At 44.8% G+C, this 16,095-nt stretch overlaps 1 protein-coding gene and 1 pseudogene across 5 annotated transcripts in view; one reads left to right on the forward strand and one right to left on the reverse strand.

Moving 5' to 3' along the window:
- Positions 1–16,095, forward strand: part of ADCY2 (adenylate cyclase 2) — a 418,010-nt gene that overhangs the window by 271,053 nt on the left and 130,862 nt on the right. For all 5 annotated transcript variants that reach the window (XM_058715319.1, XM_058715313.1, XM_058715293.1 and 2 more), the window contains one exon: positions 13,263–13,411. In XM_058715319.1, the coding sequence (XP_058571302.1) occupies positions 13,263–13,411 (149 nt within the window). The remainder of the gene's footprint in view (positions 1–13,262; positions 13,412–16,095) is intronic.
- LOC131503715 (large ribosomal subunit protein eL33-like) lies at positions 10,584–10,969 on the reverse strand (annotated as a pseudogene).

Consider the following 16,095-nt stretch of genomic DNA (forward strand, 5'->3'; position numbering starts at 1 on the left):
AAGTTCTGTACATAGTGTGAAGGAAGGACACTGCTTCAAGGGAGCAGGGAAAGAGTAACCAAGGACAAGAGCAGGTTTCTGCATGGTCGGTCGCCTTGTAACTGGACTAAGGTTACCAGGGGAGGGATAGTCCCAGAAGTGGAGGGGATGGTTTCTGTTTTGGAAATAACTGCATTTATGTTCCCTGCACAGACCACTGTTTTTTCTCCTAATTCCTATTCCGTCCTTGCCAAGTAAGAGGATCTTTCTAGCAGGGCACATGCCACCCTGAATAAAGATAAGCCCCAGCATCCCTGAGAGGGGTGTCCAGCCTTACAACGACCTCTGGCCAATGGAACATGAGCAGAAGTCATGGTGTCCTTCCGAGGGACACCCTAGAGAGCTGTGCTCTTCGTGCTGGAAAGATGGGGCCGAGCAATTGAAGTGATGGACCACAGAGTCTAGAACGGGAAGGAATGGAAGGAAATGAAGGCCAGGGGCAGTAGGGGAAAAGTAGTCAGGTTAGAGGTCCGCAGGAAAAGCCTCACAATTCGGAGCAATGGTTCTCAACCAGGGGAAAGTTCCAGCCTCCTCCCCACTCCCCACGAGGGAGCATTTGGCAGTGGCTGGAGACAGGGAGGGGGGCTCTTCTGCTATTTCACGGAGCAGGAGCGACTAGAGTCTAGTCTCCGTCTGCAGGGTGAATGCTGTTAAGCATCCCATCGTGCACAGGATGTGCACAAACAGCCCCCACCGCCAAACGCTGTGCAGCCACAGTGCCAGTAAGGTACGGGTATATAGCGAAACCGCAGGCCCTACCTGGAGGTGTTCGAATTCCTTCACCTGCACGCACGCACACATGCACACGCCATCTGTGCCCTCCGTGAGCCGATCAGAGCTTGTCTGCCGGGCCAGGCTCAGCCCACAGGCAGCCAGTTTGCCTCCTCTGAACTTAAAACTTTGATAAGTTCTTAAGAACATATATGCTCAGAATCGATGAGTTACGAAGCACACTAAGTCAAGGTGTCCTGCCACCTTACGTGTCTGATTTAAACCTGAGTTATCATCACATGTAACTTGCAGTAAGATCTATTACAAGGTGTTTTTCTTAAATTTTTTTGACATTTATTCATTTTTGAGAGAGACCATGAGCAGGGGAGGGGCAGAGGGAGAGAGGGAGAGAGAGAATCCCAAGCAGGCTCTGAGGTATCAGCACACAACTCAGCCCAATGCGGGGCTTGAACCCATGAACCATGAGATCATGAGCTGAGCCAAAGTCAGACCCTTAACCGACTGAGCTACCCAGGCACCCCTCAAGGTTTCTTAAATTATGGAATTCCCAAGCCATATTTTTGTCAGGTGTCTGTAAATAGGAGATCTCGAACAAGAGTCGCTGTTTTTAGCTAACATATGATGCGATTCTCTCAAAAGACAGGACTATTAGTGGACCCTAGTTGGGGGAGTCCCTGGGAAGAAATCTCCCAGTCTGTTGCTGGAAATGCCGAATGCATTCTCTAAAGACAAAGATAATGCTTAAAAACTACTGCTTTTATTATTAATAGCTTATTACTTATTATTATTTATTATTTATTATTATATTATTATTTATTATTAATAGTTATAATAAAAACTATTATTCCACAGCTCAGGTATGTGACAAGTTAGCCGTCCAGCAAGCTGCAGCCAGAAGAATCTTTATTCTGGAGGCTGAACCACGGTCATTTCATTTGAGTTACTTTCCACAGAATTCTAGGATGTGACAGCCCTTCACCTTTTTGCTGGCAAGGATTTTGCTGGACGATTTGCTGCTCGCATCTTTAAATTTTATCGGAGGAAGCTTAGGACATATCTTGATTAGCAGAATGAGAATGTACACAACTCTGTAGTCTCTCTTCCCTCATCTATTATTCTTTCCCTGAAAAGCGGATGTCGTGTGGAAATGATGGGCACATCTCTTGGTATGAAATGCATCAGTGCCCAAGGAGACAATCTGTATTTGAGGGTGGGCACGATATTTAAAGAGTGTTGTCTGCAGGGTTGTGTCCTTGGAGGCTTTCCTCTGGAGGCTGGCATCAGGGTATTTTTTAAGACAAACGATTAGAAATGTGAGTGCCGACTTCCGTGCTGTAGAGTCCTTAGATCACCCCTCCAGCTCCTTAGGTTGCATCCACGGCAGAAAAAGTGAGTGCTCGTTTCGGGATTCAGTCATGTGTCCACAAGAGAAATGTCAAGCAGTTTCTTCCAGAATTCTCAGTTCCCTCCCTGTCCAAAGGAAACCTTTGATCTTAGCTGCAATGTGCTGTGTGCCCCAGCATTGCGCTGGGGACGCCTCTGGCGGGGGTCGGACTGAGTGGGTGGGAGGGAAGAGGCTGAGGGCTGTCGATGGTGTAGGAGACTGATGAGGCTTTGGGGTTTAAGACTCCACGTTCAGCCCAGTTAGGAAAAAGGTCCATTTCACCCCACTGAGGGAAAAGGGAATCAGTCACAACTCGAGACCCTGCCACGTGGATCAGTCCCCTCCCTGTCGCTAGCTGAAGCTGTTATTTATTCTTCTGCCTGCTTACGGATTGTCCCTTTTTCTCTGGGTGCAGTTTAGGAAACTGGCTAAGAACAGGTCAGACCATTGATGGCACCTCCGTGGGTTTAAGTCCTGACCCCATCACCCGTTTGCTATTCAGTTTCCTCTTTGTAGAAATGGGGAATAATAATACCTCCTTTATTAGGTTTTGGGGAGAATTAAGTGAGATAATGCCTACGGATCACTTAGAACTGGGACTGGCACGTGGAAGGTGGCCGATACACCTCTGTGGAGTGGGGAAGGAATCTTGAATTAAGAGCACAGCACGCGCATTCAAGTTGAGCAGTTCTGTGATGTCCTGGGAACACAAGGAGGAAGTTCCAATTCTCAGTGCCCCAAATGTGAATTTAGAGACCCGTTTTTTTAAAAAATAAATTTTTTAATGTTTATTTATTTTGGAGAGAGAAACCCTGAGTGTGAGTGGGGAAGGGGAAGAAAGAGAGGGAGACACAGAATCCGGAGCAGGCTCCAGGCTCCGAGCTGTCAGCACAGAGCCCGATGCGGGGCTCGAACTCACGAACGGTGAGATCATGACCTGAGCCGAGATCAAGAGTCAGACACTCTACTGACTGAGCCACCCAGACGCCCCTCTCTTGCCTGCTCTTAACTGTTTCGTAAATCCGAGCATCCGGGCTTATTAGAGAAGCATCCAGAGCCACCGAGGGATCAGACCAAGGGAACCTGAAGACTCACGTCTGTCAGGGAAGGAGCCTGCTGGGCACCCAGCAGACAGACTCCGATGGCCCTTCTTTCAGTACCTGTCCCAGATGATGCCACTGTGTAATGCCGCACGGCCAGCCTCCTCTAGAATGGGAGCACTCGGTGGGCCGACGCCAGCCCATCACGTTCGTATTCGGTAAGAATGAAAACCTTGACAGGAGAGGATAGACAACAGCGCTTTGTGCGGAATATGGCACCTGCCCCAAGGACGATGGGTTGATTCTCGCGACGTCAGCCTCCAGTTAGGAAAAGTCTTTCAGATGGGTCATCCCTGTTTTTTTCTCACGGAAACAGAAATGCGAATTAGACCTGAAACGTTGCACACGGGGTGGGGTGCCCGCACCCCGTAGAAGGCAGCCTGACGGTCACACCCCAGCCCCTCCAGCCCTGGCCAGCAGTGTGGGCTTTGAAGTCCGGAGGACCTGCCAGTGTGCCCCTCACGGCCACCTGGCCTCGCTGAGTCTGCTGGGGGAAGAGTCAGTGCTTCACAGATGCCCGGGACATTGCCGGCCCCCAGTGCAGAGGGAGACACAATCATGGTGAGTCCCACGCCGGCTCTTGGAGTTCCGCTTAGAAGGAGCACACGTCCTGCTGTTCACGTTTGACCAGTCACACCGAGTCACATGGCCACGCCTGCAGTGAGTAGGGCAAGGGGAGAAAGGGCCGACGTATCCCGGAACAATTTCCTCTACTGCCGGTGCTGTGTGCCTACGACTGAGTTGTGTATCTAGTCGTCTGTGGTGGTTTCCTTGAGGGACTGCATCTGAACCTCAAATTATTCTGTTTCCCTCCTTGTCATCTTTCCTCACATTGACTCCAGTACGACTTCTTTTTATCTCTTGTTGTCGCCTCCTCTTGTCATTGGGATTATCAGCATCTCCGCCTCCCTTCTCAGAAGAAATCTTTTGGCCACCTGTACGTCACAGGGCTTTTTCCCCCGCAAAATCCAGGAGACTGGTCAGTCTTTACCCATTTTCTCTACAGTTTTTTTCCACAACTAGCTTCACCTGTTTCAGGCCGGAGGGTGTTCCTTGCTTGTGGGCAGATAATCTTGGAAAGGCAGATGAGACCAGAATGAACACCACTCTGGAGCATTCTACTTTTTGACTTTGTGTCGTGTGAGTGCGGAGGTCTGTTTGCGTTTTGAGATCTCCTTTGGGTGATTCAACACTGCCGGTGTTGAGTTGTGTTGTGCTCAGACCTCTTGGGTGCAGGGGCCTGACAGGTGCCCGGGACCCCTCCTGCCATCTTGCTCTGGGTGCTGTGTGCTGTGGCCTGTCCTGCAGGCCGGTCGGGGGAAGAGAGCAGTGGCTCTTATTTTAGGACCTCCATATTCTCCCCTCCAAGGATTGAAGATTTCCACCTTATCAGTGATTTTTTCCCCAGCAGAGGCTCTAGTTTTGAGAATTGAACTGACAGTTGACGGTAAACAGTTCAAGGTTAAGAGTATCAATTTGCCATCAGCCATGACAGTAAGTATAGTCTATACTTGGACTTGATTGGCTTTGTTCTCTAACTTCTTTGAACTAGAGAGTCGTCACCAGATAGTGAAAATTTATTCTTCTACCGTCTGTTAATAATGATGCGCACTCTAAAAGCCTCTCAGTCTCCTCACTGAGCTTGCAGATCGAGTTGGTGGAAAGAGTGATCGGTGGCTGTGAAGCCAGAAGACACAGTTCCATTTGGTCTGGACTCCCTAGTGAATACCCCCTCACTCTACCCCTGTGAACCACACCTATATCTAGTTTGCACCCCCCCCCTTTTTTTTGGTCAAAAATGTTTAAATTTAAATGAAATTGAATGTGACCAGGGTTTGTAAAATGAGGCAACAGTGTAAGTATGTCATGAAAGGACTTACCGTTTTGTGAAAGGAAATGGCGATTTGTTGAATATGTGTTGATTTTAACTCGCACGAAGCAGTCCCGTTTTCCTAGACTGTGAGATAAACAGGCCAGCTTTCCCTGTGCCCACAAACACTGGCCATTACATGCCACACCAGGACTTCTGTCTCTTCATTCTCCTCCTCCTCCACATTGAAGTCTCTCTTCAAGAGCCAGCACACGCTCCGTCTCCTGTCCCCTTTGTCAAGATTCCAAGTGGTCACTCCTTTCTCATAGTCCCGCTGACAGTTTGTGCCACCATGTTGGGACTTGAGCACTTGGGTTCTTTCTTCCATGTGTTACCAATTGTTCAACTCCAAAACACTGAGACGTAAATTCTAGAAAGGGTCTCCTGTGGTTCCATCAAGTGCTAGGAATCCACATGGACACAGAGACCGTCAGCTCACCTAGCTCAATAGAGAAATGTTTCAGACCACCATACTAGGACTCAAAGGCTGGAGTGCTTTGGTTGAGGTGTTCTAGATAATGGCAGAAAAAGGTCAGGAACCAACGTCTTATTCCATTTTGGTGTTGTTTGTACTACAGAGCGCTGCTACTCTCTAAGTATGTTTGTAACTGAATTTTTTTTTAAGACAAAGAAAGACGAAGCGAGGGCATTAAAACAATAAGAGTATTCAGTGTATCCTGAATAATCGACGTGACGCGGGATTTTTAAGGAAGGGCCTCAAAGAAACAAACCAAACTGAATAACAGGAAACAGCAACAGTAGTAGTTGTTACTAGACCTTAATTTGGGGGATGTGCCGTTGTTGTTCAAGGTTGGTGTCAGGGGAAGGTGCTTATTTTCTGAGACCAGCAGACATGAAGCAGGCTGCAAGGGAAGATATGAACTGGAAAAGGTGTTGACATATCTTTATGTCCCTGGCAGGTGTTTTCCAAGTACCGTGTTTTTAGCATTTGCTCCTGAATGGACACGTTGTCCTTTCATGCTGCAGGACGGTGTTGAACGACATCATCTGTCTCCTAAGCACCACAGGGAACCCAGTGGCTGCTTAGGAATCTGGAATTTCCATTCTGATAGCTACTTTTTGTTGGGAGGAGAAACGTCTGTAACAATATCCCTTCTGTTCATTGCATTGGTTTGGCATCCTGATATAACTGAATTGCACTTAAAATAAGCACAAAATAGAAGTAAGAATTTTGAAAGATAAGCGGTTTTTTTTTAAGTTTACCAAAGGAGAATGTCACTGTCTTTCTCCCCTTTGAAAAATTCAGCAGATTTAAATTTTTATTACATGCATGGCTTATTGAAGGCACAAGGCATCACATGCATTATAATATCTTAGCTCAAAATTTAAGTACACGCCTTCTTTGCTTAAATTGGATTTTCCTGTCAACCCAAATAATCTCCAGATGAGCATAAAAATAGAAAGGTATAATATCTCCTTTGTTTCATTATATTAGAAACACTTTGGAGCCCAGAGTGTCCTAAACTTTCATCAAGAATGCATTGAAATTTACTAACTCTGTATCTCTTCCATGAGGCATTTCAAAGGACAAATTATAGGGAAAAAATTAATAATAATCAGAGGTTTAATAAAAAGGATGTGTTGAAATGGACCCCTCATACCAACGCCAAGTTATTTATCGATAACCTTTGAATATGCCAGAATCAGTCACATTTTCTGCCCTTAAGACGGTCTTTACTAGGAAGAGAGAGAAGTAGCAATGCTATGCATCAGTCAGTCTAATGACAAGTTAAGTTTCCAAATGTCCCCTCCAAGAGTTTCTCCAGTGTGCCTGGAAGGACAGTGTAGCTAGGTTATATCCAGTGTTAAGCACTTACATTTGTATGTTGCTTTCAGATAATTTGGGAGGGCATGTGGCTACATGAGCAAAATGCTGAAATATTAATGAAAATATTAATCTTGTCACATTATGAATTTAGTTGAAATTTATCATGTGTGTCATAATATTGGGCTTTTTTTTTCTTCAAAGTATAGCATTTTATAAGGGAAAAAAAGATAAATTTAAAATTTTCTAGGGGCGCCTGGGTGGCTCAGTCGGTTGAGCGTCCGACTTCGTCTCAGGTCATGATCTCGCGGTTCATGGGTTCCCGCCTCACATTGGGCTCTGTGCTGACAGCTCGGAGCCCGGAGCCTGCTTCGGATGCTGTGTCTCCCTCTCTCTCTGCCCCTCCTATCTCACACTCTGTCTCTCTCTCAGAAATAAATAAACAAAAAAATTTTTTAAATAAAAAATAAAATGAAGGTATCTAGATTCACACATTTCAGTACAGGCTTTTAGTTGAGGCTCACACTCGTGCCCAATGCTGTGATCACCAAGAGGACATGGGCAGACAGCAAAGCATGGACCCCATTCATGAGCTCTGATCAGAGGTTGTACGATCCACTGGCGGTACCAGAATTGCATGGTAGTGGGGAAGCCTTGGGTTCTTTTATCTGTCTGGTTGGCTGTTACTAAAATCTTAATTCCAGTCTAAATTCACATGGATTGTTGAACACTTATAAAAAGAAGAAGAAAATTTTGGCTTATACTATACACACACACACACACACACACACACACACACACACATCTTGTATTTTTGAAACTACCTATAAAAAGCCAGTCATCCGTCTACATTTGACTCTAAAATAAAAATCATAATTTACATTTGGTCATTAAATGAAGCTATGGGCATGAAAGAGAATTACTATATTGGATTCTTCTTTTTTATTCATGGACTCTGTCCTTGAGGAAAGGCTTACCTCTGTGAGCTTTGGGGTTTAGTCTGTTCTTATTACAGAGTATATGAGAGAAGATGCTTGGAAGGTCTCAGTGAGGTTTACCCCCATGCAGACCCTAAGACAAGGACCTGGTTATAATCATTCATTTGGGAAGTGGTTGTAGGTAGCAGAGTGAGGGAGTGGACCAGGGAGGGAGGTCAGCTATTGGAAGGGGGCATTGGTGGCATCTGGGGCTCAACCCTGCTGGAGACCCTCAGAGGGAGGTGTGGATCATGCTCAGATCTTCCCACCCACTGGGGGGTGTGGGCGCGGAAGCTGGAGTGCTTATCCACCAGTTACTTCCTCATTGGTTGAGACACAGAAATGTAAGGAACAGTAGGCTGCAGATGGCCTCCAGGGAAGACAGAATAGAACATGGGCACGACAGCATTGGCTAAGAAGTGTGGTTAGAAACAAGTATCAACAGTGAGAAGGTCTACTGATTGTTTTAAGTTCTACGGAAGACCGCACAGAATCCACGTGTACACACAGGCCATCATCGTAAGATAGTAGAGCAGAACTCAATAAATTGAGCATTATGACCTGGTAACTTTTTAAAAAAAATTTTTTTAACATTTATTTATTTTTGAGACAGAGACAGAGTGCGAGCAGGGGAGGGGCAGAGAGAGAGGGAGACTCAGAACCCGAAGCAGGCTCCAGGCTCCGAGCTGTCAGCACAGAGCCCGACGCGGGGCTCGAGCTCACAAGCCGTGAGATCATGACCTGAACCGAAGTCAGCCGCCCAACCGACGGAGCCACCCAGGTGCCCCTGAGGTGGTAACTTTTGTTTTTTCGTAGCCTTCAAGTCCCCCATCACCCATCACAAAGAGTACACACTTGGTTCTAATGTAATTAAGCAAATCTCCAGACATGTCTGTGGACACACAGATTCCACTGGGATTTCGTAAAAGATAGCCTAGGTCCAGATTTATAATCTGTTAAAATTATTTTTGAGTTTATTTACTTATTTTGAGAGAAAGAGCATAGCAGAGGAGAGGCAGAGAGAAGGAGAGACAGAATCCCAAGCAGGCTGCGTGCTGTCAGTGCAGAGCCCGCCGTGGGGCTTAAACTCACGAACCTTGACGTCATGACCTGAGCTGAGATCAAGAGTTGGACGCTTAACCGACTGAGCCACCCAGGTGCCCCGATTTACAATCTGTTATATTGTACAAGCTAACATTCCTTCCTACTGTTTTAGAAGTTGACAAATGTATAGTCTGTGTCTGCTTGCTGTGATCATGACAGAGATTTGATGGCATCTTGGAACAACATGCCTCCCTTTGCTTCCACCCAGGGCTGCTCTGTTCATGTCTGTAGAGTATGAGCAGACAGGCCTCTTGATTATTTCTGATGGCCATTTCACGTGTCCCTCACTGGCCTTCCCCTATTTGTTGACATAGATTTTTAACATAATGACTCCTTTGTGAGTATCTATTTTCATGTCATTAGTAGTTGCTTGGGCTTCTGAGCTCCAAATGGCTCCTTTTTCTCTGGGGCTACCTGTTTCTTTACTCAACCAAAATATTACTTGCTTTTTTTATTCCTTTACTGAATTCAACATTTTGCAACCCTCTGGTGTTGTTTATCCTGGCCCCTGGCTGCCCACTGAGATGTCTCACGCAGTCAGACATGGTTTCTGCTCTTGCAACATTTTGCTTAGGTCCAGAATTTCTTCACTTTAAACTAACATGATGCTGCTGTATTGTTAGATCCTTAGTGAAAGTTGGGGAGTAACAGAAGGGAATTTGAGCTTAGGATAGGAATCGTATCAGAATGTAGTTTCAAGTGGTTATCAGTGCTCAGCCATTTCCCGACACGGGGGCACTTGGAATGTGTTCTTTTTCCTTGGGTGCAGCCTGTTCCTACGAAACTGGGGTCCCTCCTCACCCTACATGACCTGTCCACTCTTTCCCTCCATTCCCTGGGCCCATAACCACAGTGTGATAGTCTACCAGACAGGAGAACCCAAAGCAATCACTACCTTCTTTTGCAGAATAGTTAAGGTTTCCTTTGTGTGAGCATCACTGATCTCGACTTTGCCTGGGCCTGGGAAAAATTTTTGTGATCAAGAAAGTCTTTAATATGAGCACTGCCTACCTAGGTCCCCAGGTCCCCACGGTCATCACTGACAGTGAACAGAAGCTTCACAATTAGATTTTTCTTTGATGTATCCCAGATAAAATGCATGGCAGGTCATTCATTCATTCAACAAATAACTACAGAGCAAATACTCCTTTCCAGGAATTCTTCTAAGAATTGAGCAATAAAGCAACATACAAGGTCTCCCTTCACTTACCTTTATGTCACCAGTCTCTGTGAATGGGAGGAACCACACTCAAGCATGCATCTCCAGTGTCCACAGCAAACACTATTACTTCCTCTCTCAAAAAAAATTTTTTTTTCTCTAAAATGTATGTGGACTTCTCCATCCTTTCCCCAAAGACTGAAGTATCTATGAAGTCTATCATTTTGGTATTAAGTTATACCAGCTTTCTTTTCATTAAGGTTTTCATGATTTATCTTTTTTTGTATATTTTCTTATTTTCTGAATTTCTGCATTCTTATATTTAAGGTGTACTACTGGAATAGTTAGAATTACATTTTGCCTTTTTTTTTTTTTTTTAAATCCAGTCTGGACAGTATTAGTCAAGTAATTGGAATATTTAGTTCATTTATATTTCTTTTTATAAGAGAACAAATCTACACCTTTCTTTATTTACTTTTCAGTTCGTTTAAATCCTTGGAGGGTACAGCATCACACGGATTCTGTGGCCAATGGCTTTAGCAGGAAGGTTGCTTCGGAATTTGGCACGAACCGTGCCAGTGTTTCCATGAGCATGAGTTACTTTTCCCCAGGTTTCTCTGCTTTTGTTCAGTTTGCCACCAGGAGTCACTGTGTTGTTCTTTGCTTTGTACACATCAGCACATCTCTTGCCTAGACTGAATTTCATTTCGAGCACAAACACCTTCAATTTTAAGAAGATCTGGGTGCCCCCTCTGGTTCTGGAGACCCCACTTACAGCCAGCAAAAATGGCTTTGGATCAGAGCCTTCCAGACATAGTTGTCACTTCAGGAGTCCTGTTCCCAGCAGGTTCCAAGATGGCGGAAAAGCTAGTTCGTTTGCATTTAATGTAATTTCTGATATAACAGACCATTTTATGACTTATTTTCTGCTTGTTTCACCTGTTTTAAGTTTTCTTTGACTCTTCATTATGACTTATTTTGAATAAATAAGAATTCCTTTCTCATTTTTACCGTTAGCCTATTAGTCATACATTCTTTCACTCTTTGTGGCTAATGTGGAACTCGCATCCATTCTTCACTTACTGTCATCTAGTATAAACTGCTACCTGTGCCACTTCCCATACAATCCTAGGACCTCAGAACATGTTAACTCCACTACTGCCATTTCACTTTTAGTGTTAATGCCATTGTGGATTTCATTCCTGTTACATTTTAGATGACCCAAGACATTATCCTCATTATTTTGCACAATTAACATTAGTTTATATTTTCCCAGATGTATATATGGACATTTAGCTTATTAAAAACTTTTGATTTCTCCATTTTATGAATTTAAATGGAATCATCAAGAAGAATTTAACAAAAGTAAGAACATAATTATTAAATAAAAGGTGTCTTCTTAATCTCTTAAGTACCAATAAAATTCTCTTTGGCATGTCAGGGCCAGCACGTAGGTTATGACAGCTGTTAGCACTTTGCCCTCTACCTAACTGCCTCTTTTTGCAAGGAGATTGGTAATACTAATCAGATAGGGGTGGTGTTTTGACTCATTTTTTTCACATGAATAGCGGGTCCTCCTGGACTCTTCGTTTCCCTTCTGTTTCCCAGATCTCAGGCATGCGGCTTCCTTCGAACACCAGCCTGTTCCTCTGGCCTCATCTGATGGCAAGGGTACTGTGGGTGGGCTCCCTGCTGGAGTATGAACAACATGATATCATGGATGTTGACTCCGTCTTCTTTGCGTCTACCATTAGTGCTTACCATGGGGTCTGGCACTTAATAGGCAATGATGGATGTTTTCTGAATGGATGAATAAATTGATGAATGACTGAACAAATGAGCAGCACTCAGTTATGCCAGTGTCTGGTGAAGCACTCTACCAGGCACTGAGATCCCCACCATAGGTGCCCACTCGGCCTCCTTCTGGCTTTGCACCTGTTTTTAACTGGAGCAGGCTGGGGGCGGGCTATAGTGGGGGTCTTCTCATGTGCATCAGGATGTACTCCTGGCCTTTCCTCTGCTCCTTCGGTGGATGTTCCCAGCAGCCACCAAAATGATGTGCCCTGGGGGATGGCCCAGAGAGGGACACCAACCCTGTAAACCTGGGAGCAAAGCCCAGCTTCCCCTGCCCTCCCCCACTATTTTTTCACCACTTTGTCCAAAGGAAAAAAAAAAAATAAGAAAGAAACAAGAGACAGAGACTGTGCAAGATAGAGAAAAGATTTCATTCAACAAATGTTTTTTAAACCAACACCAAATATCAGTTGCCAAATGCACAATACGTAAAGAGTGTGGCATTTTCTACTATAAATTAATGTTTAAAATTATTAAGGATGAGCATAAACGTTCAAAGAATGCTCTTCTATGATACTTTCTTCCAAAAATATTGCATATTTTCCTTGAAGAGAGTGGGGAAAAAATGTCACTCTAACTACAATAAGTACATTTTCAAATAAGTGTAATATTATATGCTATTGTTTACTGTACTTAAAGACCAAAAACACAAGAAAGGCTCCTACTTGATCATTTCTGTGTGCTCCCCCTGTAGTCTCTTGTACATGACATTTTACAGATGCTATTTCTGAATCCATCTTTATGATAGTTTAGAATCGCTAAAGGGGATTGGATGGTCATCACAGAGGAAATGAGATATTTGAAAATATTTGACTATCTCATTTAGGAAATGTGGAGTATTTGTTGACTTTCTGAAATGCAATAAAGCTTGTACTTTATCTCTCAAATGAACAGGCAGGCGAAAATGAGTGTTTTCTATCTCAGGCTGACCGTTGGTTTCTGGCATTTTTATATCATTTCTGCTTTACTACTTTAAAATCAAAGTAGATAAATAATACCCTTGGGGGAAATAACTTTGCCTTCCTTTATTCCCCACTCTGAAGAACACATACTCAGAACTCAATAAATAATACGACACACTCTGACCTTAGAAATTTTGATTTTTTTTCAACATGTATTTCTACACTCCATATGGTAACTTGTTGGACAGAGTCCTCGGATTGGCCCCACTGTAGATCGGCGGTGATTTCCAATATCGCCGGGATGTTACCTTAATGATTTGAAATCTCTCGGTCTTTCTCCCACGCCTCGTTTCAGGAGCGTCTCCTGCTGTCTCTGTTGCCGGCTCACATAGCCATGGAGATGAAAGCTGAGATCATCCAGAGGCTGCAGGGCCCCAAAGCCGGCCAAATGGAAAACACAAACAACTTCCACAACCTGTATGTCAAGCGACATACCAATGTGAGGTATGTATGTCCCTCTGTCCCCGCTCCTCAGTGAGTCTGGGGAGCCATTCACCAGACGGGGGACATTTTCACCTGGGAGCTCGTGTCTTCCCAAGTCCTATCTCTGCTGAGACTGTTAACACGATTCCACCCACCCTTCTGCTGCCTCTTGGGTTCTTCACATGAAGAGAAGAAAATAGAATCTTCTTCATGGTATTAGATTGTGTTGTCCATCATGGCCCTGCTTTCTATGGCTGACCTTCCTTCCCAAGAGAGAGAGGTGGTTTCTGGAGTGCTTATTCTAGGAAGCTCATGGTCGGATCTCATGGCATCCCCGGAGCCCAGCACACTCAGCAGATTGAAGAGAGAAGGTAGGGTCAGTGGGCTCTTGATAGAAGAACCGATTCCTCAAGAAGAGCTTGGCAGGGTCAGGGCCTCAGTGAAGCTAGCATTTCCTGTCCATCAGGAACGATGGGCTTCTGGGGTGTGACCAGCCGGTGACCAGTATCACAGGGGACTGATAGGCACCTTAATTCATTGATGGTGAAAGTTCCTGCTTTCCAAGTCTCCCAGAGTCTGTCCCGTCTCTTCCCGGGGAGCCATTCCTGAAATCACAGTACTTGGAAAACCAGCATGATGCCAGCATAGGATTGAGGTCCAGAAGGAGAACCGTGAGCGGCCTCCTTCTCCCCTAGCTCCAGAGAGGAGCAGCGCAGGCTCTCACTTACGCACGGGGAGGGGGTTTCCTCCCGTGCTCCCCATCTCCCAACTGCAGGACACAACCCTTCCAGACATGGGTGCCCGGTCTCTCACTCCTCTCTGACTCCCCTCGCCCCCGTTCCTCATACAAAAAGCCTCTGGGCTTTGTCCTTACATCCATTCAACTATATTGCAGTGATGCTTTTTATTCTCACCAGGTTTATCTCCATAAGTACCTCGTGCATCTGTTCTCATTCATTCATTCCACCTTCATGTTATCACCCACCCTGTTCAATAGTTCAAGAACAGCAACCACAGGCACATCTACAGTTTGCTGGGCATTGACGAATTGCCTTTTGCTCTCAAGCCCAGACCCTTTCTGGTGCATGATGCTGGCTTCCAGTCTAGTGGCCTCAAGTCAATGATTTTTGAAGTTCGTTATTAAGAAACATACTTAACTGCAGTTGAAACACACAGCTAAGACAAACCTCAGTCTGACCTCAGAATTTAGGATAGGTGCGTAGAGCTAGTGTTGAACGTGGCCCAAGCATGCACAGAGCTAAGTGTATGACGAGAAATGCATCTGGGGATGGGAATCACAGAAAAAAGTTACATATCAGTAGGAACTAAGGAAGCATTGGATAAATGAAGAATCAGAGGTAAAAACAAATTTTTTTAAGTCCTTAGCATTTTGAGAGATTAAAAAAAATAGATGTATTTCAAGAACATTCACACATGTTAAGGAGTAAGATTATTTAAAACACTGGCCTGCCTTCAGGTTTTTAAGTGTTTCACCTAAAGAATTAAAGGAAAAAACATTCTCACACTATCTAACAAGGTGTATTAACACTAGAAATTGCCCTTTCCAGACTTAGCTGTCCAAAAATCAGCAATGTCTCTCCTATCTCAGGAAATACTTCTAAGTGACACATGGAGTATTTAAAACATGTGAAGATAAATGCAGCTGTGTCTAAACAGGGTCCCAGAACATCTTTAAGTACCTGTGATACAATCACAGGAACAGAGAGACCTGTAAAAATGAGTGGCCATGCCACCAACCTCAGGCCGTTGATGAAGGCTCCCATGCTGTCTTGGTTGGCAGTTTCTACGTAACAGAGTATCCCCCAGACCTCGTGGTGTAAAACATCAATAGACACCATCTCACAGTTTCTGTTTGTCAGACTTTGAGAGCAACTTAGCCTGGTGGTTCTGCCTTACACTCTTTTGTGAGGACTCAGGCCTGCCGTTGGGCAGGCTGCTGGGGGGCGGGGGGGATCTGCCTCCGAGGTGGCCCCTCAGATAATTTGCAGTCTATCCCAACTGTTGGCTGGAGGCCTCAGTTCCTCATCCCTGGGCCTGTTCATAGGTTGCTTGAGTGCTCTTACAACACGAAAGCTCACTTCCCCAGGGCAAGGGATCCAAGAGAGAGTCAGGGGGAAACTGCAATTCTTTTATGTTCTAGCCTTTGGAAGCCATTTCTCGAATTTCTGCAGCATCCTTTTGATGACGCAGGTCACCCCTATGCGAGTCTCTGTGTGTGGGAGGGACAGTACAAGAATGTAAGTACCAGGAAGTGAGGCTCGCTGGCGCCATCTTGGAAGCTGACTACCACACTGTGGAGGCCAAGGGTCGGCGAAGCAGCTTGAGGAGGTGCCTTCAGAGATTGTCTGGGACACGTTTGCAGTGTTGGATTCCATTTAATTTTATAAAGGATAGTCGGGACGCTTAAATAACTTAAATAAATAAAACTTAAAAAAAATGTAAACGCGTACATAAGTGGCACGGAGTACAAATTATTTTCATAAGAAATATGAAAACGTATGGCTTTTTCATCCTGGACGGGCCAGACATAAGCAAAGAGGCAGACATGATATGTGGATATTACAGAGAGTCCAGGTGATACCGGAGGGTTTTTTAATTTTTTTAAATGAGAATTGTTCGTTTTGTCCACAGTAAAGATCAGTTAACTTTTAGTTCTGCTTCAGCCATTATGATGTTTGTTGAGA

The sequence above is a fragment of the Neofelis nebulosa genome, chromosome 1 (assembly GCF_028018385.1).
Source record: "Neofelis nebulosa isolate mNeoNeb1 chromosome 1, mNeoNeb1.pri, whole genome shotgun sequence".
Classification (NCBI taxonomy): Eukaryota; Metazoa; Chordata; class Mammalia; order Carnivora; family Felidae; genus Neofelis; species Neofelis nebulosa.